This window comes from Pochonia chlamydosporia, chromosome 1 (assembly GCF_001653235.2).
Source record: "Pochonia chlamydosporia 170 chromosome 1, whole genome shotgun sequence".
NCBI classification, from domain to species: Eukaryota; Fungi; Ascomycota; class Sordariomycetes; order Hypocreales; family Clavicipitaceae; genus Pochonia; species Pochonia chlamydosporia.
Genome location: NC_035790.1, coordinates 8,305,880 through 8,326,489, shown reverse-complemented (window position 1 = coordinate 8,326,489; position 20,610 = coordinate 8,305,880). Strand labels below are relative to the sequence as shown.

The 20,610-nt window shown below is 48.6% G+C and overlaps 7 protein-coding genes across 7 annotated transcripts; 5 read left to right on the top strand and 2 right to left on the bottom strand.

Moving 5' to 3' along the window:
- Positions 1–1,606: 1,606 nt before the first annotated feature.
- VFPPC_02201 (hypothetical protein) lies at positions 1,607–2,294 on the top strand (the record flags this gene model as incomplete). Its single annotated transcript, XM_018281889.1, has 2 exons — positions 1,607–1,705; positions 1,755–2,294. The coding sequence occupies 2 exons, from the start codon at positions 1,607–1,609 to the stop codon at positions 2,292–2,294; spliced, it is 639 nt and encodes a 212-aa protein (XP_018139006.1).
- Positions 2,295–3,454: 1,160 nt separating this feature from the next.
- Positions 3,455–5,196, top strand: VFPPC_02200 (cytochrome p450 protein; the record flags this gene model as incomplete). Its single annotated transcript, XM_022428269.1, has 4 exons — positions 3,455–3,671; positions 3,724–3,781; positions 3,831–4,526; positions 4,587–5,196. The coding sequence occupies 4 exons, from the start codon at positions 3,455–3,457 to the stop codon at positions 5,194–5,196; spliced, it is 1,581 nt and encodes a 526-aa protein (XP_022284125.1).
- A 3,694-nt stretch (positions 5,197–8,890) lies between these two features.
- Positions 8,891–9,986, top strand: VFPPC_13223 (hypothetical protein; the record flags this gene model as incomplete). The annotated part of the gene is made up of 3 exons (XM_018291000.1): positions 8,891–8,920; positions 8,970–9,767; positions 9,819–9,986. The coding sequence occupies 3 exons, from the start codon at positions 8,891–8,893 to the stop codon at positions 9,984–9,986; spliced, it is 996 nt and encodes a 331-aa protein (XP_018139004.1).
- A 402-nt stretch (positions 9,987–10,388) lies between these two features.
- On the bottom strand, positions 10,389–11,495 carry VFPPC_02199 (alpha-galactosidase; the record flags this gene model as incomplete). The annotated part of the gene is made up of 2 exons (XM_018281887.1): positions 10,389–11,252; positions 11,301–11,495. The coding sequence occupies 2 exons, from the start codon at positions 11,493–11,495 to the stop codon at positions 10,389–10,391; spliced, it is 1,059 nt and encodes a 352-aa protein (XP_018139003.1).
- Positions 11,496–13,538: 2,043 nt separating this feature from the next.
- VFPPC_02197 (phosphotransferase enzyme family protein) lies at positions 13,539–15,149 on the top strand (the record flags this gene model as incomplete). Its single annotated transcript, XM_018281886.1, has 2 exons — positions 13,539–13,837; positions 13,904–15,149. 2 exons carry the CDS (start codon positions 13,539–13,541, stop codon positions 15,147–15,149), a joined length of 1,545 nt encoding a protein of 514 aa, XP_018139001.1.
- Positions 15,150–17,899: 2,750 nt separating this feature from the next.
- Positions 17,900–18,541, top strand: VFPPC_13222 (hypothetical protein; the record flags this gene model as incomplete). The annotated part of the gene is made up of 1 exon (XM_018290999.1): positions 17,900–18,541. One exon carries the CDS (start codon positions 17,900–17,902, stop codon positions 18,539–18,541), a length of 642 nt encoding a protein of 213 aa, XP_018139000.1.
- Positions 18,542–19,138: 597 nt separating this feature from the next.
- Positions 19,139–20,125, bottom strand: VFPPC_02196 (extracellular membrane protein, CFEM domain-containing protein; the record flags this gene model as incomplete). The annotated part of the gene is made up of 2 exons (XM_018281885.2): positions 19,139–19,457; positions 19,515–20,125. 2 exons carry the CDS (start codon positions 20,123–20,125, stop codon positions 19,139–19,141), a joined length of 930 nt encoding a protein of 309 aa, XP_018138999.2.
- Between the last annotated feature and the right edge of the window lie 485 nt (positions 20,126–20,610).

The following is a 20,610-nucleotide window of genomic DNA, read 5'->3' as shown; positions in this document are numbered from 1 at the left end:
CCTTATTTTTCAGTGCCAACGCATCCGAATATCGCTCTGTATATATCACACGCCAACCGCTTCTCGTGGTTCTATATATACGTCCCCGTGAAATTGCTTTCGTCCAGTACACTTCTGCTAGCTCTACCGTTCTTTACTTGCTCACTTCATCAGCTTGCTTCCAAGGGTGAAGCCGTTAGCAGTTTTTGCTTTTATCTCCTCCGTCATTGCTTCTCTCTTGGACACGCGCGGATCGAGCGTCCTCGTAAGCTATAGAACCGTCAGCGAAGTAAGTTGAGAATCCGTATATTTATCACCTATTTTACCAAGTACCCCTTCATGTGCTACCCCTTTAGCTATGCCCACTGCTATCAAATAGGAAGACAGAGCTTCCAGGCAGAGAGGAGAAACTAGCAAAAATTGCAACAGGAACAAGCCGCCCAGTACGCAAAAGCGGGTGGCATGCTCGTTTGGTCTGGATCTAAAAGCTCTGATCAACTAGGCAAAGGCGTTTACATGAGCCCCAAGATCGGAGAATGGCCTGGAGCTGATACAAACTGGGACTGTGCTACACTTGCCGAATCGAGCGCCTGCTATGGTGGGAGGCTGGAGGTTAGTACCTGTCAAAGCGGCTGTGCACGCTGATTGAAATAAATTCTTGCTTTTGTCTGGGACTAATACCATCCTTACAGCTAGTAATAGAGCTGCGTATCTGTCAGCATCAGGTGGCAAGTCGCTCACAACGCCTAATACAGTCTTGCTAGGCCGAATCGAAGGGTTTGGGCTTCTGCAGATATTGATTCCACCACAACTGCTCGGTGAAGAAGGCGGGTTGCGCATCAAGGCCCAGTGCGCTCCAAATAAAGACAAGTCGGGCATTGCTGCCATCAGTGCATATGGTAGTGCTGATTGGGTTTGCTGGGATAATGTTACAGGGGAGGCGCCGGCTAGGTGTAATGAGGTTTGGGGGTTGTCAGATGTTTAACGAGGGAAGACAAAGATACCTCTATGCGCTACAATGTATAGTCTACAACTTGGTGAATATCATAATTTCGCTTTGCTTGATAGCTCAAGCTGCACCTGTCGTTATATCGACAATGCGACCTGTTAATGCAATTCCGATTATTCGTCATGCCTGGTAGGTATATCTTTTTATTAGTCCCTGAGTTGAAGAGGAGAAAAGCACGACATGTGAATACCGAATAAGTCAGGAAAGTTTAGTGTATTTAACAATTACTCTCATGCTAGTTGATGACCCATCAACGCGGTCGACGAGCCCGTATCTGGAGCTGGGCTCTAACCTCCGATCCTGCCTCTTTGGTTCGCTTATGTTTTGGCCCTCATCGCGCCCAAGGATCGCGTAGACTGTAGAAACAAGTAGAGAACAAAGGGAAAAAAAGGAAAATAGCACCCGTCAATGCTGCACATAGTCTCCCTTGAACCAAATATAAGCCATCTATTCATCAATGCATAATTTTGTCATGGCAGAGTATTGACGGGTCCACTCTTTTCACAAGTCGTCTGTCTTTCTCTGCGCGATGACACGTATTCTCATCCGAAGTTTACTTTCGCAATCAATGGCATCTTCCAGTGCCATAACTTCCCGCTTTGCAACCACTTTTACAACATGAACGAAGCGCTTTGCTCTATCCTGTGTGGTGAGGAGGAGTGGTGGTATGATCAAGATGGCAGGTCTATAAGCTTCAACAACGACGGAACTGGCGAGGTATGTAGCCATCCCCGTGACCCTAGGATGACCACTAACCAGGTTGAAGTTATGGTGTCGTTGCAATTTGAACTATTGGATCGCTGCTGAGATTGAGTGGAAGAGCATAAAACAAGTTGACCGGGTTGAGCCATCAAGTCAAAGTGTCAATACCGTCAGCGACGCACAGAGCAAAAACCCAAGGCATCTTGGCCAGCTTAACCTCCAAATAACTCTCACTAAGCGGCTTCCGCAACGGGCTCGAGACTCAATTTTGTCAAAAAGTACTATAATCAATGAGCTTAGTCTCAAAGACGACGCTTTTCAACCTAAATTCTACGCTGTCACCATCGAGAAAGGTAACTTCATTGAACCGTGCCGCATCGGATTCTCGAGCTCGACGGCATCAAGGTTTGCGCTTCGTTTATTATTTGATACATCGCCATACCCTCCTCGATCTGAGTGGAAGAATCCAGAGGGTGGACCAGACGGAGGTCAATTTTGGGACCACCGGGAATTCGTCAGCCGACCGTCCACAGAACTGGAAAAGCAAGGAAGAGCCATGAACGAAACTTCTCCAACCATTACTGGCAGTTGCGCAGTCCTTTAATGAAACCGGTGGCATAATCGGCGGGCGTCACTTTAGACTTCGTTGCTGATGCTGTGTGTAAGGATTTGACCCGACGCGACGATGACCAAAGCCCACGTCATGCTTTACGTGAACAGGGCATAGGGAGTATCTCAACTGGAGATAATTGAGTTATTAAACGGCAGATGTACTCTCAGTACACGCGGCAATCTGGGCCTCATGCATGGGTTCCGGCACTTGGGTGTTGAATATTCAATGACATTTCGGAATGCCATTGTGCGGGCGACGTCACACATTGCGAGTTGTAGTTGATCTTGAGTCTGACAATAATTGGTATTGCCACATACAGCACTGCCTGTTGTCACCTTCACGCATGTTGCACTCAATGGAATGCGACTTGCCAGAATAGAACTACTGGAAATCAGTGAGCATATTTCATGTTGGCTGACGTGAGAGGCAATTATCTTTGAACTCATTGCAAAATACCACACATGCTACTTTTGTGCCACTCTGATAAAGACTCCCTACGTCCCAGTTGACCACCCTGCGATGCAGGCTTGACGCCTCCTAATCCTTAACTCTGGACAATCCACCAAAAGCCTGTATCTTCAATGCATGTCAGCCCAGCGCTGATGGGCTTTTGAAGTGTTATCGCTTACTTGCATGACAAGGGACAGAACTTTTCCCTGTATCCTTGGCCATATTGCCCCCCAAAGCGGTTCGCCTGTCAAGGTTCACGCACGACATCGGCTACCGGACGAATAATCGCAGTCCAATTCCAAAATGGTATTACAAAAATCTTATTTTACCGTGCGCTTCTGGTCCAATATTTGGCCACGATCTTGTCGGTGGGGTTACATCGAAGCCACATCGACAAGAAAAAGTGCAGGATCTTGCCGCTAGATGAACCAATATCCTATTCCTGAAAATGGGATGGAGTGAATCAAGTATACGACACGGATGTCGCTTTCACACTTAGTTATCTATAAGTACTCTGACACACCGTATGCTCCTAGAATAGAGAAGAGGAGTAAACCACACATCAACAGAGACTGCTCTGAGACTCATCTTTCGTACGTCCAATCCACTGATGAGCGTGGCGTGGCGATTATAACACAAATTGTCTGCTCCTCCTAATCGCACACAATTCTCAGCCTCGCACGAGCAGGCAAAAGGGTATTATGAATGTCACTGCCAGCCCAACCGGCGCCGTTGCCGACGTCGTGGCCACCAACGCCTTTGGGCTCAGTGCAACAGTCTTGACCATTGTTCATTATATCTTACTTCGAGTTCTCGTACTCTGTATAGCTGCATATTCCACATGGCAATATCTTCTGCGAAGCGGCGCACTATGGAATTCCAAGTCGGAGCCTCCAATGCTGCCATATTGGCTACCAGGTAATTCGAGATTGTGCGCAACATACCTTGTGTGAAACTGAAAGTTCCTTAGGTGTTGGGCATTCAATTGCCTTCCTTAGAGATACCCACAAGACTCTTGTAGGGGCTCGGTCAGTTGTCTCCCAGACTTTTCAGACACCATCACTCACTCTGTATCAGAAACTATTTCCAGACCCCAGCGCAGCCATTCAGTGTATTAATAGGGGGTCGCCGTACCTACATTATTCTTGACCCACGACACATCGCTGAGACGTACAAAAAGACGAGGGAAATGCTGTTTGATGCATACATTGATCAAGTTATGGGTTATGTTGACGTTTCCCAGAACGCCCGAAATATCATGTGGAGTTCTATGGTTTCCGAAACCTCCCTGTCAGTTCCCAACTCAGTCCGGTCCTGGGTGCGAGCAGACATGATTCAAGGCCCTTCCTCACGAGAGTTCTACGGTGACTTTCTCTCAGAGTTGGACAGAGTGCTACAACACGACAGCAGGTTTACCACAGGAAATGGCCATGTACATGGAATGCTGAAGTGGACGGGTGACATTATCGTTATGGTCTCGACCAATAGCTTTTTTGGAAATGCATGCTTTGAACACTCCCCCGAGCTACTAGATGCTTTCCACACGTTCAATCACCATGCGTGGAAATTGCTGTTCCGCTACCCCAAAATCTTGTCCAAAACCGCACACGATGCCAAGGATATTTGTGTTCACAGCTTGACCAAGTATTTTGAACTGCCTCAAGATATGAGACGGGATGCAGCTCCTTTCGTATTGAGATCGGAAGACGAGATGCGCAAAAACGGTATTAGCTCCCGAGACATTGCGGCGGTCTTATTCAAGCTGTACTGGGCGTAAGTCGTCTATGCCCATTCGATATATCAAGCCGAAACATATGCTTACCCATCATCCAGGATTAATGGAAACCCGTCCATTCTTGCCTTTTGGTTCCTGGCTCACACCTTGTACAATCCACAACTTAAGGAAGACATTAAGCGCGAAGTCGCACCAGCTTTCAAGAACGGCACACAGCACCAGCCTGATATCCAGTGTCTTCTAAAGGAATGCCCGAAGCTCAACGCGGCATTCTATGAGACAATGCGGATCCACGGCGGCGCATCGACGTTTCGGCGCGTCGTTGAAGATACCACTATTGCAGGATTTGAGTTCAAGCCTGGCAGTGACGTAATGATGCCCTACCGCCAGCTACACCTTAACAAAGAGTACTGGGGTGAGGATGCGGAACGATTCGACATTGACAAGTTTCTGGAGAGTCCCAAGCTTGCCTCGGCAAGAACGTACCGACCGTTTGGTGGAGGTGCGACGTATTGTCCTGGGAGACATTTGGCGCAGCAGACGGCGTTGAGTTATCTTGCAACTCTTGTGACGAGGTATGAGATACAAGTCGTTGGTGGTATTGAGAGCCAGGCTTTTCCCGAGATGGACGACAAAGTGCCTACGCTTGGCATCATATCCCCCGTCTCAGGACAAGATGTTCAGATTCGGGTCGAGGCTGTACTGTAGTGTTATGGCGACCTGGATAAACGAAGGGTTTCGGGTTCGGTTCTCCAAAGCAAAGTGACGATATTCTTCTATCCGCCCTCTAGACGGGACGCTGTAACTTCCCATGTCCACTTCTTGTAGTTTTTTTGGTGGAGCAATACGCAACAATACAACATGGCATCATTTTCTGTTCGTAAAAGAATACATCAAAAAGTGAATGCATGTCGATTGCAAATTACTTCTAATTTGCGCCTAGCGTCTCGTGTGAATGGACTGGAGTGTTGCCCGTTTGACACCAGGGCACGCACAAATCTTAGGAAACAAGAAGAGAACAAATATTGTGTAGTATCATATCTATTTCCGGGCAATTAATGGTGTAAATAAACTCGTTTATACGTATGTGTCATCAGGTGAGTGTAGCCAGTTTATTCAGCTCAGCCAAGTTCTATGCCCTTTGTTAGCAGACCTTGCATGAATCGAGACTTCGCCGCACTCGCAGAGACGCTAAAACAGACGCAAAAGCTGGCAGCAAGGCGACTATTTTATCTAACGGTTCCGTATCAACCTTCGCCTTTACCATGGCTCTGGCATAGTGACCGATCAAAACACCGACGTCACTTGCTAGCCACGGAGCGTATGGAACTGTAGCGTCTAAAGCTGTATCCAAAGTTGCCATCAAATTAGCCCACGATGCCAACGAGCACGGATCGCGCGTGAAGCTCTATCTGATACATGAGACCGCTCACTACTTCAAAAAACTGAGTCCGAAACCAGAAGGCACCGTACTCATGTCCAGCTACGACGATATGTATTTGGGCGACATGCGTTTGGTCATATTTCCAACGCGCTCAAGCCAGTCAAGCGTGATGATGTGTTATAATAAAAAGTCAATAAGCGATGCCGGGCCAAGCCGAGAACGGGAAGCGATTCGGTTGTGCTGAGAACCACTTTTAGCCGTAAAAGGCGTTTTCACGATCTCTTCACAATCTCAACTTGGCCTCCATTATGGGTGAACGAAGATGGAGATGAGCATTGGAAACCAGCCAAGATGAAGAAAATATGTGTCTTTTCTTGTTCCACGAGTAGTAAAGCCGGGAGAATGACTACAGACATCGACGCTACATGAATATTTTGACTACCCTGGAAACATTGACGCAAGAGGATCAACCGCTCATCTATCAACACCAACAACAATATCATCAGCAAGTTGGCAAAGCTGCAGATTCCTCTCTCACAGAACGCCCGGCCATAGTTTATCCTGGCGTATAGTCTACTTTCGAGCATATAACCAACCACTTGTCTAAACCCCCTTCAGCCTATTCGCAGTAACATACCAACAAATCAAGGACGTCTCTATCTGGGTTAGACATTGTAAATTCATCAAACAGATACGCTCTGTTTGGTCAAATCCAAAAGTGGCAGTGCGCCATACTTAGACCAGCTATTTTCCAACGAAGAGTTTTCTCTCGGCAGTTTCCGAACCGCCCTTGGCACCAAAAAAGCAAAGCTGCGCGAGGTACGGCCTGTCAAAACGCCATCTGGCGACCAGTGTTTGTCGATCGTTCAACATGAACCGTGCTTATTCCATTAGAGACGATCCAGAGCCATGGCAAAGGCTTGGATTGGTCGCCCTACTTGGCACATCTGATGCGGCTCGATCTCTCGGGGCGTGTCAAAAGTCCGTGCTGTCGTACGACCCGCTTGAAATATCTGTTTTTTTCGTCTTGGAGGAGCTTGCTCTCGCCGTGTGACACGTTCGGTAACCCATTCTTGAAAGAATTTTAGTATATTTGAAAGACACAGCATTGTAATATTGTCACTGGTATAGATACAAAGCTTACTCATACAACTTGTTGTCAAGGATACCATCGACCATTTCCACATAGCCTTTGGTCGGCACTCCTTTCCACTACCTTCATGGATCACCACTTGAAAAGAATGACTTGCATGAGGCGTGATTCAGCCCCCACTTTCCGGTATCCCCTTGAGGAATAAAATTCTCCAGATGGAGAGCAGGGATCATCGTTCACAGCTCGTGCCGTAGTTGTTGAATCAGTGTTGAGTAACCAGGGGGAGGGGGGTGAGGGGGGTGTCGATTATCCTAGGAGGAAAATTCGGTGTTGCCCGGTGCCAGACACATTGTGCAACCGGAAGTGTAGGAAGTCTTCCGGAGAGTGATTATTCCTAGAAAGATGGATATCGTAAACCCGTTTACATGATGAGCCAGGCGATCACATCCGGAAGTAAGAGCACGGGAAAGGGGTTGTGGAAGAAGATGCCAAGGGAGTAACAGCCACTACCTCTCCTTTGAGATCTTGGACTTTAGAGGCAAAGATGATGTTCCAGAGCCTTGATCTTGTTGTATTTGTGAGCTAGCCTTGCGCTTCTTCATGCAAGTATGATGCACATCAGTGCTCCTGCTGCAGCGGTTCCTGAGAATGACATGCAACACCCCCGGTTGGTGAAACAACTCTATTCTAGGCAGAGCATTTATCCAATCTTGCTCCCTTTTTTTTTTTCATCGTGCATTTTTGAAATTAAATTGAACATGTGGCTCGCGCTGTGGCCATGGCTCAAGAAGCCGTCGTACGAGCCGGTTTGCTGGAAACGAAATTTCAGCCATATTTTGCCGTAAGCGGGTATGATGGGAGCACCAGATGAGCCTCATTGCTTTCAGAGATGAAGACTTTTATTGAGATGATCTACTTTCCTGGCAATGTGATACTCAAATCGAAGAGATGCAACTTCAGCTTCACGGCTCGAAGGACTAGCGGCGAAATAATCATGACTTGATCAGCATCAGATGGAGAAAACAATAGAGCGACAGAAGAACAATAGCAAGCACCCCGGTAATGCCCCATTTCGTCCCAAATCGGAAATGCCAACACACCCGTCAGATGGATGTGAACAGGGATGAGAGTCGCCACCAAGTTAATGGGAACCAAAGCGGCAACGTAGACTCCACTGAGGATCGAGTTGTATCTTTTTGGATCTCTATGCCTAAGCTTCAAAGCCTTTGCCCAAGCTTCTGTGGTTCCATGGAGAATAGTAAGAAAATGGAAATATGCTTCTTTGAAGAGTCAGAAGAGTGTAAATTCACTTGGTGGAGCTGGAAGGATACAATCTTCTGCCATCACAATATCAAGATTGGTATAAATAAGGTAGTGTATACCAGTCCAATGAAGAGGAAAATTTCATCCCAACTATGCTATTGTCAGTTGACCAACTTTCCCTGCTGCCTTCTCTTGACCCGCTACTAAAACTTCTCGCTCACCCTCTGCTCACTTTGATCACACCCCATCGCACATTTAAGGTCCAGCAATCTCCCTCGAAGCTCTTCTATCTTTTCTCTTTCCTCACTCAGATCCTCAGATCCTCAGATTCGCACTGCGACAGAGTATCTGTTCTTCCGTTGCACTTGGGATTCATCACCATCTGCAATCCATCTCCTGATATCTCACATCCTGCAACCAACAGCGTAAGTATCAACTTTCCTTTCTCCATATTACTCCGAACGATGAAGCTGTTCAGGCATGAAATGAAAGCATTCATCCTCATTGTCAACGGCTACCTGCAACTTTCCTAACATTTCTTACGCCGGTAGCCGCCGTAACTGCTACCCATCAAACGTACACTCACATCCTAACTCATCCACGTCGACAGCGAGACAGCAAATCTGTCTCTGTACAAGCAACACTGCCCAACAAAATAGAGCATGGCATACTACGAAGAAGAGATGAATCAGGTTGGTCGCACCAAACTCCTGTTCAATTACGGCAACTGACAATATCCAGAGCTATCAAGACGACCTATCCGTCATCGATCAAGGTCAACGTTACTATCACTTCACACCGCAACACGACCTTCAACCCGACTTTTCTATCGTTCCTCTCTTCCCTTCCCTTCCATCTGATACCCCGTCTTACGACACGGCAATACTTTACGCCGAAGAGGCATTCGCCGGTTTGGACGTGGACTATTTTGCAAACGACGCGGCCGCCACAATGAATTCGTCGACACCGTTTTCCGCAACGGGACAAGGTGGTGCCAGCGCGCAGGTAGATCCCTGGTTTTACTTTCCTACGCCACCAGGCTCTGATTTCCTAGGAAGTGAGAGTATTCCTAGCGAGACTTATTTGTTCATTCCCGGTCAGAACTTGCTTCCCGAGTTTACCAACCTGGAAATTTCTCACCCTGATAGCCCTGACCCCTGGTCAACCTCGTGCTCCCCAGTTTCCAGCACAACAACCAGCTGCACTACTCGTCAGACATCACCAGTCGTCAAATCAAAAGCATCCAAGGCCTCTCTCAAGAAACGTAAGAGAGGTGCCAACACCAGTGCCCGACAGACCAAGGCTAAAGCTACCACGGCGCAGCCCCAGACTCAATGTCGTGGGAGTGATACCCCCAGTCCCCAACGAGCACTTCAAGACCAAATCCTGCTTGACGGCAAGAAAAAGGGTTACAGCTACAAACAAATCTTGAAAACCCACGAATTTGGCATCGCGGAGTCAACACTCCGAGGCAGATACCGCCACTTGACCCAGGATGCTGTGCAGAGAGTCAGAAACCCACAGTGGCTCGAGTCAGATGTACGCTTCCATTACGCTGCTCGCATACTACCAGCTAACTTGTTTGTTTAGGTAACTCTTCTTTTGCAGGCTGTCCCGCTATTTCGTCGACTCAACGGAAAGCCCAAGGTGTTCTGGGAGTCTGTGGGCAAGTATATACTTGACCATGGCGGTTCGCGCAAGTTTTCTGGCAAGACTTGCCATGCCAAGTATACGGAACAGACTGGGAAGCATTGGTGATGGCGTCAACAGGAGCTGCTTTGGTCTTGTGAAAGGTGGGTTTCTCCATTAAAGAAGCCATTTCATTTTGTGGGGGAAGACAAGGATTAAAGTATTTGTGATGGTGTCAACGAGAGTTGCTTCGGCCTTGTGCAGGATGGGTTTCTCTATTGAGGAAGCCACTACATTTAGTGAAGAAAGGAGGGAAGGAAAGGATGGAAACATTTGTGTTGCTGCGGGTTTACAGGTGGGCTTTATTTTCTGAACCCAGCTTTGCAACCATGAATTCGGCGTTTCGGATGAAAACTATTGCCCAAATGAGGCTTATTGACAGATTTACGGGTATGGGATACTACCAAGACTATCCTTTGAAAGGATTCGCTCAATTGCTAGCTATAATTTCTATTTGTCCTAAATACACATCTATAACTTATTCACACCATCTTCATCGTGACTCTTCCTCGCCAAACCAATACCATTCAACACACCAACTAAACACTCCGGATTCCCACGCAACGCATCCCACTCCGCCTCATTCTTCACCAGCGCCGTACCCGCAAGTAATGTCCCATTCAGCGCAACCTTGCCAACATCCTCTCCCGCTTTGTTATACACCGACCCTCCCTCTGCTAATCTCGGGCAAATAACGAGCTTATTCTTGGTCATTGCCATATTGTAACTTATCAGTGTAGGACCATCGGCGGCCACGTCCCCCATCGGCAGACCGGTGCGCTCACCAACAGCCCTACATGCCTGTCGATACAAACGCACATAAATACCATGTAGCTCGGCACCCGACATGCCCAGCGTGATCTGTTCCGAAAATACCACAAACGGCGTGCTGTCAAGGTCGTCACGGTCGGCTAGGACGTTCCACGCGGCACCGGATTCCAGGCCGTCTCTCATTCTATCAACAGGTAATAGTTGGATATGTCTGTGCGGTTGACTTGCGCCAGAATGCTCGCCGCAGTTGAAAAATGCAAATAATCCGTCATCTTCGCCTGGTTTTTTACCCGCGTCAAACGCCTCTATACACGCTAATGTGGCTTCTAAATCAGACGGTTCCAAAATATCCGTCTGTTCTTTAAAGTCCCTGGTTGCGAGGATGAAATGCTCTGGCACTATAGCGAACTTGTTCAGGACCAAGTAGTGCGATGGTCCGACGTCAGCGATGTACAGCGCCGCGGCGGGGTTAGCAAACGGGTCAAATGTTCGTTTTGGCGATGCAGTATCTTGTGGTGGTGGTTTTGGCTTGTTGGCCAGCGCTGGTGAGAAGCGGAGTTGAAACTTTCATCAAAACAATGTTAGTCTGGGGATGTTGATGGGACGGGAAGCAGGCCGTTTGACGTGGATGAAAACGGGGAGTCTTACGGGAACGGAGTGGACGGGGAGGAGGGTGACTTGTGTCGGGAAGTAATGCAGGTCCCCTGCTGAACGGGCTTTGGCAAACGTGGTCTGGACGAGAGACGGGAGATTGGCAGGTGGTTTGAGTGCGCGAGCCATGGCGGGAGATGTGTTTGGATGGCCCATGAGCCGGTTGAAGTTGAGATGAAGTTGAGACGATTGATGTGATGCAGTTGGAGACGAGAGACTCAAAGTGGTGGGGCGCACGTGTCACATCAGACAGTTCAAGTCATCGATATGCCGCGACAAACGGACAAAAGGGTTATTATTTTGAACTTGATTTGTAATTATTTTCTAGTGATTTTTTTTTTTTTTGGGGGGGGGACTATTATTATCTATGTTCATGTCTGCAATTGTGTTGGGTTGCGTTTCATCCTCGCTATCTGCAGTGTGATTTCCACCCCTCACTCTATCTAAAGTCTGGAGGGCTTTTCACACACCAGGCACTCCTAGAATTGCCCTTACTGCAGGCATGAATCGAGGAACAATGTATATCGCATACACCCCAATGAAAGCAGTCATCAGTCCCGTCAGCTATCCCCGGTTAGCTCAGTCACCATTCAGCGGGCACACTTATCAACGTACCTTCTCAAACCACGTGTGGAAATAAATAGCAGTCATCAGCAACATCCACAGATTCAATGCCATGACTCCTAGGGCCGTCTTTGTTCCAATGCCCAGGGAATACTGCCCTTCTCCCTGTCCAGCTGGCGTCTCAGCTTCAACATTGGCGCTCTTGACCGCTCCGTCCGGCATGACGACGCATCTCTCCTCATTCAATCTGCTACTCCATCGGCTTACTGACCATCCAATCTCCTGGGCCAAGAAACACGTCCCCAGCACCAGCAGAAATACATGGCCGGAGATGTCATGTCCACCCTTCCACTTGCCACCAGCTGCCTTACACGCCACGGCGGTGAAAACGTCACCAACGCCAGGGGACCCTTCTATTACTTCCTGTTCCACCATGTCACATTTTCCGCCAGTCCATCTGAACCCGCGGTCAATCATAGGCGGTCCAAAGCACCATTGTGTGACGAGAAACCACCAACCAGTGACGGCTACCCATCGCAACATGGCTCGAAGCCTTCTCGGAGTGATATCCAGCCCGCCCGCACCACCACTAGGGTGCGTAAGCAGGAAGAAGAAGAATGCAAAAGTTGCCCATCCCCAGCCACGCTTGACAAACACCACGTTGAAGAGGTTTGATTTTCGGGCGAAATAGCTCGGTGCGAAGTTGGGGTCTTGCGAGTGCGACTGTGTTGCAGCATCGTAGTGCGCGGACCGGGTTTCGGGAGAGATCATGGAGAAGACAGTTCCGAAAACGAGGACCAGCGGAAATATGAGAGCCACCAGTCGCTCAGTCGGCGTCGGGAGGAGAGGTGAGTTGCGAGGCGGCGAGGAATTGGCTTGTCGCGTCGTTTCCGCCATGGCGGTGGGGGTTTTGAGTGCCGCGCCAGCGCTGCGACGAGTCGTTACCATCGTGATTGAAGCGGAATTGGTCTTGAAGAAGTAGAGTAAATGGCGTCGCGCAACCTCATGATATGGGGTGCTGGTTGAGGTGCGGCTTGGCCGGCGGGGTGAGTGTGGAAGGTCGCGGAAAGCTGTCGACAGGACAACTTGGCAGCTCAAGATATATGAAGGCAATCAGACTTCGAAAGGGAAGTGGCAATGGAGCAAGTGACGTATTTGAACTTGACCTCAACAGGGCCATAGCCTGTGCCTGAAATGCCGACCAGACCAAGCCACTTGGGCACGCTCACTCGCCACACTTCGAGTGGCTGTGCCGGACCTCAGGGTCAAGTCTGGTCAAGTCTGGTGCATTCGGCTTTGTTCATGAGAGCGGACATCTCCCCTTACAGCTCTTGTTACACAAGGCACCCTGGACCAACAGAGGTCTGGTCAGCCTTTTTGTCTCCTTCTGTTGGCCGGGTTGCATTGATGACGCCGAGTCCTCTATGAAGGGGGACAGGGAACTCCTGCTGGTGAAGCGAGCGCCGTTTGGGTGAGGCTGTGACATTCGACTTTCAGGATCAACTAGGCCCCTTAAATCCCCAAGCCATCGACCATGGTCCATGTACCACTCGGTCACTAATCCAAGGCTAGCTCTTTGACAAGCGACGCAGGACATCTTCATCTTGAGACAGAACTAGCAACAAATTTCCAAAAATGGCATTGTACGGTGCAGAACAGTCCCGCGTCATCCAAGAACGCGAGAACTTCATCGATGCTCTCGCAAAAAGAGGAAACGACGTCAGGCGCCTGGTCAACCGCCACCATCCAGACGGCCTGCGATGCCAGTTCTTCAATCATCCCAAGGCCGAGTGCCATTATGCTCGCGGGAGCTTCAATGTCTGCTTCTTCGTGCAATTCTGCTCTGGAGAAAGATGGGTTGTTCGGATACCACTGAGGCCATGCCTAGCGATCCCCGCCAGTGAAAAGCTCGAAACTGAGGTTGCTACCATGTCGTAAGTCGCTGCCTCGCCCCAACTTTAACTGTTCCACGCCATTTACAATATATTGATTGACTCCAGACTTATTCGGGAAAAGACCACGATTCCCATTCCCAAGCTTGTTGCCTACTCATTAACCGAGACCTGTGACCCTCTTTCAACCTACATCATCATGGAGTATGTCGCAGGGGGGACCATTACTACAAAACATCTAGAAGATGCAACGGACACACAGCGGGATAACTTGTACAAGTCTCTAGCCGATATTCACATACAGCTTAGACAACTCGAGTTCCCCGCCATCGGAAGACTCACCAGGAATGCAGACGGTGCAGTGGAAGTCCGCCCGGGTGCCTTGACCATGGACGTGAATGGTCTTCAAGTCGAAGGGCTGGATCCTTTTGCCACGCAAGCATCCTTTTATCCCAAGAATGGCTTACCAGCTTCAGCAAATGACTACATTGCCATGAGGCTGCAGATGAGCTGGAACGCCTTCTTAAAGAGCAGAAACAACATTGAACAAGGCATGGCCGAAAGCATTCTGTATCATCTACACCTCTTCTTTCAACATGTCGAGAGGTGGAAAGATCCAGCACTAGACCAGGGGCCATTTGTCTTGGTTCATGGGGACATGCAACCGCAAAATCTCATAGTCAACGAGCATTTGGAAATCATAAGCGTCATCGACTGGGAATGGAGTCGCGTAGTCCCCCTGCAGTTCTTTACGCCTCCTTTATGGCTGACTCGTCGAACCACCGTTACCATGGCCGCGCCAGCCTCATATAGACTGTATTTGAAGACAGCGCTCGCACAGTTCCTTGCCATTGTAAGGACGCAGGAAATGAGTTCCCGTGGCGAAGACCGATTGTTTACCGAATGGACCGCAAGCAAGGAAGATGGTGGGTTCCTTATGGCGAACGCCTTGGAGAATTGGACAGATATTGACTGGTTCGCCTACCTACATCTGAGTCAGGGGGATGACGAGAAGTTGGCAAAAGAGGTCCCGGATTTTATAAAGGCTGACCCGATCCGTGGCCTTATTGTTCGGATGAAAGAGGATGATGCTGTATCCTACGATGCGGAGATGCAGGCACTTGAAGAGAGAAAAAAGGCGCATATACCCAGCAGAGGCTATGCGGGTCTATCCCAGCTGGCTGGCTGGCTGACCCCAAAGCACAAGGAGATGCAAACGGCACAGGTGTCAGTTGTTGCAGGAGCAAGTCTCCTTATATTGGGATGGTTTCTAATAGGGAAAAGGACGCAAACTATGACTATCCCCAACCTTGCAGAAGCTCTATTTGCTGCTGCAACTCGTCTTGCCTCCTAGTCAGTTCGTCAATCTTCTCCTGTAGAGCGTCAAGCTCCCCCTCCATTTTAAGCTTTGAAACCTCTGCTTTACGTTTCATTTGCGCCATGGTTGACGAAGAGAATAGCTGATCAACCACATCATCCGACATTCGGGCCCTAATCTCGCTCATATCGCGGTGCGTTTGTTCAATCCTGTCTTTGATGTCCTGCAGCTGGCTCTTCTTTGCCTCCAGCTCGGCAATGCGCGGGTGGCTTACCTTGTTGGACATGGTCGGCTTGCTGCTGCGAAGACCTATTAGCGTTGTACTTTGCGACCATAAAAAGTTATCACCCACCTGTCGTTGCGTTCAGAAAGGTTGAGTTTGAGTTCAGATTTGGATTTGAGTTTGGATATCGAGTTGAGTTGAGAACAGGTCTAGCAGTATGGGTCTTGCGCATTGCATCAGAAGGCTGTATTAACTCAGCCCACCACTCAAACAACAAAGCATGCATCATACGATGGCATCTATTTGGAGAAATTCACGTCTCAGAGCTGAATTACAGTAGACATGCGTGATGGTGGATGGGTTGAATCCGGCTGGTCACAAAGTTTCAAGACTTGGCACTACCTATCACTTTCTCTGGTGAAGGCCTGCCTTGTGTGTAATAAATCAACAAACCCAACGTACTTGAAAATGGAAATATTCTGTACTACCAACAGATGGATGCCTTTGTTGGCCCATCCGTTCGCCTACAGCTGTTTATTGCGTTGGCACTGCAACAAAGCTGCATGACAGCCTCACTTCATGCTCACAACCAACAGAGCACATAACCAACAACAACTTCCTCCATTGTGACTCGACGCTATCTGCCATCGCAGCAGGCATTTCCAATCAACAAGTCGAGGAGGCTCAGCCTGGTGTTGGGATGGTAAGGCACATGGTTCTCTTTGATGGTTGGGCAAAGAGGTCGTGAGCCTTGTGCGGCACGATGTGTGAGGTCATTCACCAAAGCATTTAGATAATTTTGTCTAATGCCGTATTGGTTCAAAGACGCACTTCAGAAGAAGGTAGCTCAAAGTAGGAACTATGCTATTAATAATTCTGAGAGACAACCGAGTAATGCTTTGTAGAGTGGCATCCAAACGTAAGATCATCTGCCGTTGAGCTGCACAAGCTCGTCCAGTTTGAGCTTCTCACCAAGCGAAGAGAGAAAGTTCTAGACGCAAGGTCAGAAGAATTTGTGTTGTAGACGATTGAAGTGCAGTGCTGTTTACAGGCATGCCTGCATATTTTTGAAGATGTGTTGCTTTGGATTCGTTTCAGTTGCGTCGTGAGCTGATGTAATTCCAGTTGCGGCGTGTTTGCCCAATGGCTATTCTCACTTTCGGTTGAACTTGTCCGCTATTCTGTTTGATGGCTGAATCGATAACCTATTCCTTTCCATTCCCACTTTATTGCGAAATGAGTGATAGCTGTACTTTCGCCGCTGGTAGTCTTGCCAGTGTGAAAAAGTGTCTGCCAGACGCTGCCCAGACGCTGCCCAGACGCTGCCGGTGATTTTCGTCATGAAGTGTCCATTCGCTGAATGGAACTCTCGCCAAATTAAGTCAAAGGTGAGATTGCTGGAGAAGATGATCCGATCTGGGGGAGATCGTAATAACTTGGGTATGTTAGACACAGAAGAAAGGTCCTTGCAGCCGAGAAGGTCGAAGTTGAGCGATCGTAAAATGTATGAGGCAACTAGCAGCACGAAATACAGTGTGAGCTCAAAGTATTTGAACTTGCGAAAGGCACCGAATATCGCAGTGTGTGCTACGGCATATCGATATATGTTAGTGTATGCTCGGATGTAGGCGAATACTTTTAGCACAGAGTGTACTGTAAGTGTTGACTTCCGTCTGGCCGGCTTAGGCGAAACTTACTATTACCAAAGGGAGGATAGGGCTCCGACTTTCAAGTCTATTTCCTTACTAACAAGTGCTAGTGGGAACTGAGGAGATGCGCTGGTAGACCTCAAGTGTCAGCTAGAGTCCCGATCCTCGTTGCGTATTCTGTATCGTTGGTCTGGTGATTGCGGATGGTAGACACAGCAGGAAGAAAGCAGGACTTCCAATTCAGGCCACTATTAAAAGACGTCGTCGTGTAAGTCAAACCATTGAGTACCTTCGCCTTAATCGCCGTAGGCTTCCGTAGACAAGCGTGTCGAGTTCTTCAATGAGTCCAAGTCGTTCAAGTTGCATTGGTGTTGTCAGACACAGGCGAAGCTATATGAAGACCAGAGGTTAAATCAGAACTCAACATTGTGGCCATTTCATACCCCAAGTCCAGTTTTGGACACGAGAATGAGTGACAGCTACCGGGATGCCCAATAGTACCGCGTGCAGAACGAGTTACCCGAAGGATCATCGTGCATTGGCAGCGAGCCAGAGAACGTTCAGAGTGTCAACGCAAAGACCGGTTTGCTCGTATTGATCTCCATCAGCCACATTGCAGTTTTGCTCCCACAACTGAGCGTAGGCTTGCAGAAGAGCTGCTCCCCGCCACTTACTAGAATCCAATTGGTTAGAATGCTTGTCCTTCATCCCTATGCAATGTCAGCCAACGCTCGATGTTGCATCAAGCTAAGCAACTACCCCGAGTAAGGCATTCTTGCCTTGTGCCCTCAAATAAGAACCGTCACGTTCCCAGTTGGTGCCAAAACAAGATCTGTAAGGAAACAAAACTCGTGATTCTGCCATCGGTATCCTAGTTTCCACCTCACAGTCCTTGGCATCACATCGCATCCAACATGTCTACATACGAACTACGCTACTTCTCACTTCGAGCACGAGCAGAAACGATCCGCCTCCTCCTTCTAGCGAGCGGTTCAAAATTCACAGAAGTCACACCAGACTGGCCAGCAGACAAGACACAACAGCCGCTATGCCAACTACCCGTGCTCATTGAAACCCTTGAAGATGGCGAAAAGTTCACCTTGTCCGACTCAATCGCCATTGAGAAATACCTAGCAGCAAAAGCCGGGCTCCTGGTACAAACTGGACTGAGGGCCACTGCACGTGAGAACCAACTTCGCGGTCAGATTGAAGATTTATTCGCTCTCCAAGTGAGGTACGCGCGTGGTGCTGAGGGAGGCAAAGAAGCCGCTGTGGAGAGGTACAAGGTTCTCGCAGACGCTTTTGTCAAATACCATGAAGCGCTCTTGGCAGAGAACGGAAACAATGGCCACTATTTTGGGACATCAACTACGTATATGGATTTGGCACTGTTTACCTGGGTTATGTTTCTTCGCGCGAAAAGCAATGCTGGCATGCTTATTCCAGGTAGTGCGGATTTCTTCTCAGCAGCGAAGGCGCCTGGCATTGACAAGGTGTATACCGTGGTCAGAGGCGACGGAATTGCTGCAGCATATGTGGCTACATTGGAGGAGTAGAGGGCTAATCGAATCGCTGGGGTGGTCTTTCTGATCAAAGTACCAGACGCTTTCAATTTGGACATAGCGTAGTTCTGTGTTAAAATTCACAGTCCTCTCGATATCTCTCATCAAGACACGCGGTTAACGTAAATGGATCGAAAACTTGTATTTGCCAGGTCTTTAACTCCAAGCCACGACTTGTCTCATCGGCCATATTTGAGAGGTGTGAAGCGAATTTCAGGAACATAGATTATAAGAAAGACCATAGAAGAATGGAATCGTCCTTCACGGCAGACCCATCTAACTTGCAAACAGATATGAGCCGTAATACTTTCTGGCACTTTTAAGGCACATTTTGTCGCAATCACACTTATTAAATGTGAGGCAACCCCAACCACACTGGTGGGATTCTTTCTCTGACCCTGTCCTCTCAATGACAAGCCGGCTTCCATTCTGGTTGACGAATAATTGTTACCTGATACCACCTATTACAATCGCGAATCCAGCAAGCATGTGGGTTATTGCTGGTCTCAACAATTTCCCTTGACTTTTCCTTCACATCGATTCTGCATCTATTTTCCTCGGGTTAGTTGTATCCAACATGCTGACACTCAGCTACTCACCAATCTTTCGCCACGGATGCGACTTGGTAGACTCCAAGGTCGAAAGGTGGTACTGCTCCTTGATAGACATCCTCCGGTTCGTGTGTCCATTCGATTCAACCACATGCGACCTTTCGCTCTTGGACCCAGACCCCAGCTGCGGGAATAGCCGGACCAAAAGGAGCCGTAGGCTGGGAAGACACGAACAAATCATGCCGACGTTGACCTCAATGGTAGACCAGTTGGCAACGTCAAACTGATCCCAGGTAGGGTTACTCGAGTTAGCAAAGTAGATGAGGGATCGTAGCCGTAGAATCGAAACGACAGTCACGCTAGTTATAAAAACATTAGCTTTATGGACCCGTTGCATCCTTCTTATTGAAACTTACAACGTTCCCATGAGAAACATGATCACCACGCCTAGTTTCTTCTTCCAGTGCAAGTTTAGTGCTGGAACCTGGCTGAGCGGTATGGCAATCAACCAGATATCAACAGCAATGCTGATAGCTGCGTTGATCCACCCAAAGACATTGATGTTGATGCAATGACCCGACGATGGCTTAGAGTACTGCGTCCAGAAGTAACTGACAGGAGTGCATTGGAAGATGGCCGTAAGAGCAAACGCCGCTCCAAAGAGGCCATTGAACACGGCTGTTCCAAAAAGCAGCCGTCGGATTGTTGCGGACGGAAAGATGTAGAGGAAGAAGATGGATAGGCTGAGTTTGACCAAGGACAGTTCGACGAAATATGATATTTCCATCACATAGAAGAAGATCGAAAACAGGGTCAGCTCTTCTGGACCCAGAGTCCATACGTCTTTGCCCAACCCATGATGAGCTAAACCCTTTACGTTGACAACGATACAAGATATACGAATCGCGAGCGTACCAAGGATGACTTTGTCGTCTGGGCCGAGTGTTCGGGTTTTGCTGAAGAACTGCTTGAAGATCATGCGCACCACGACGAGGATCACAGTTATTGAGCCAAGGGATATCGACATGGTGCTGTACTCCCACGATCTGTCCCTGATGGGGGCACCGCAGGCGGTGGTGGTTACATTTTTGGCGGCTTTGCGTGTTTGTGAAGGTTTCACGTTAGTAAAGAGTTGGTGGCAAACTGAGGTAGTAGGCAGAGAGGACATCGATGGTTTGTCTTACCCAACGCTTCAGGAACTGAACAAGCATGTACTATGCATGTACTGGCCTTGTCCTCAATCGTCTTGCTGGCACAAATGCATTTCATGTCATCCAGCGAACATGATGAAGTTGAAACAGCTGTCGTGAGACAAGATACCTATCCGAGAGCTCGTGTTAGCTCAATGTCATTTCGCACACGACTCATTGTTGAATCGTATTGGTGTTTCCTGGGACTTACCGCGCAAGATGGAATTGTCGCCAACACTTCCGAAGGAGTTCCTAGAACCCCCGTGTTGGCCTGCTCTCCCCAACAGAACGCCGGCAGGAAAGCCAGCAGGAAAGCCGCACT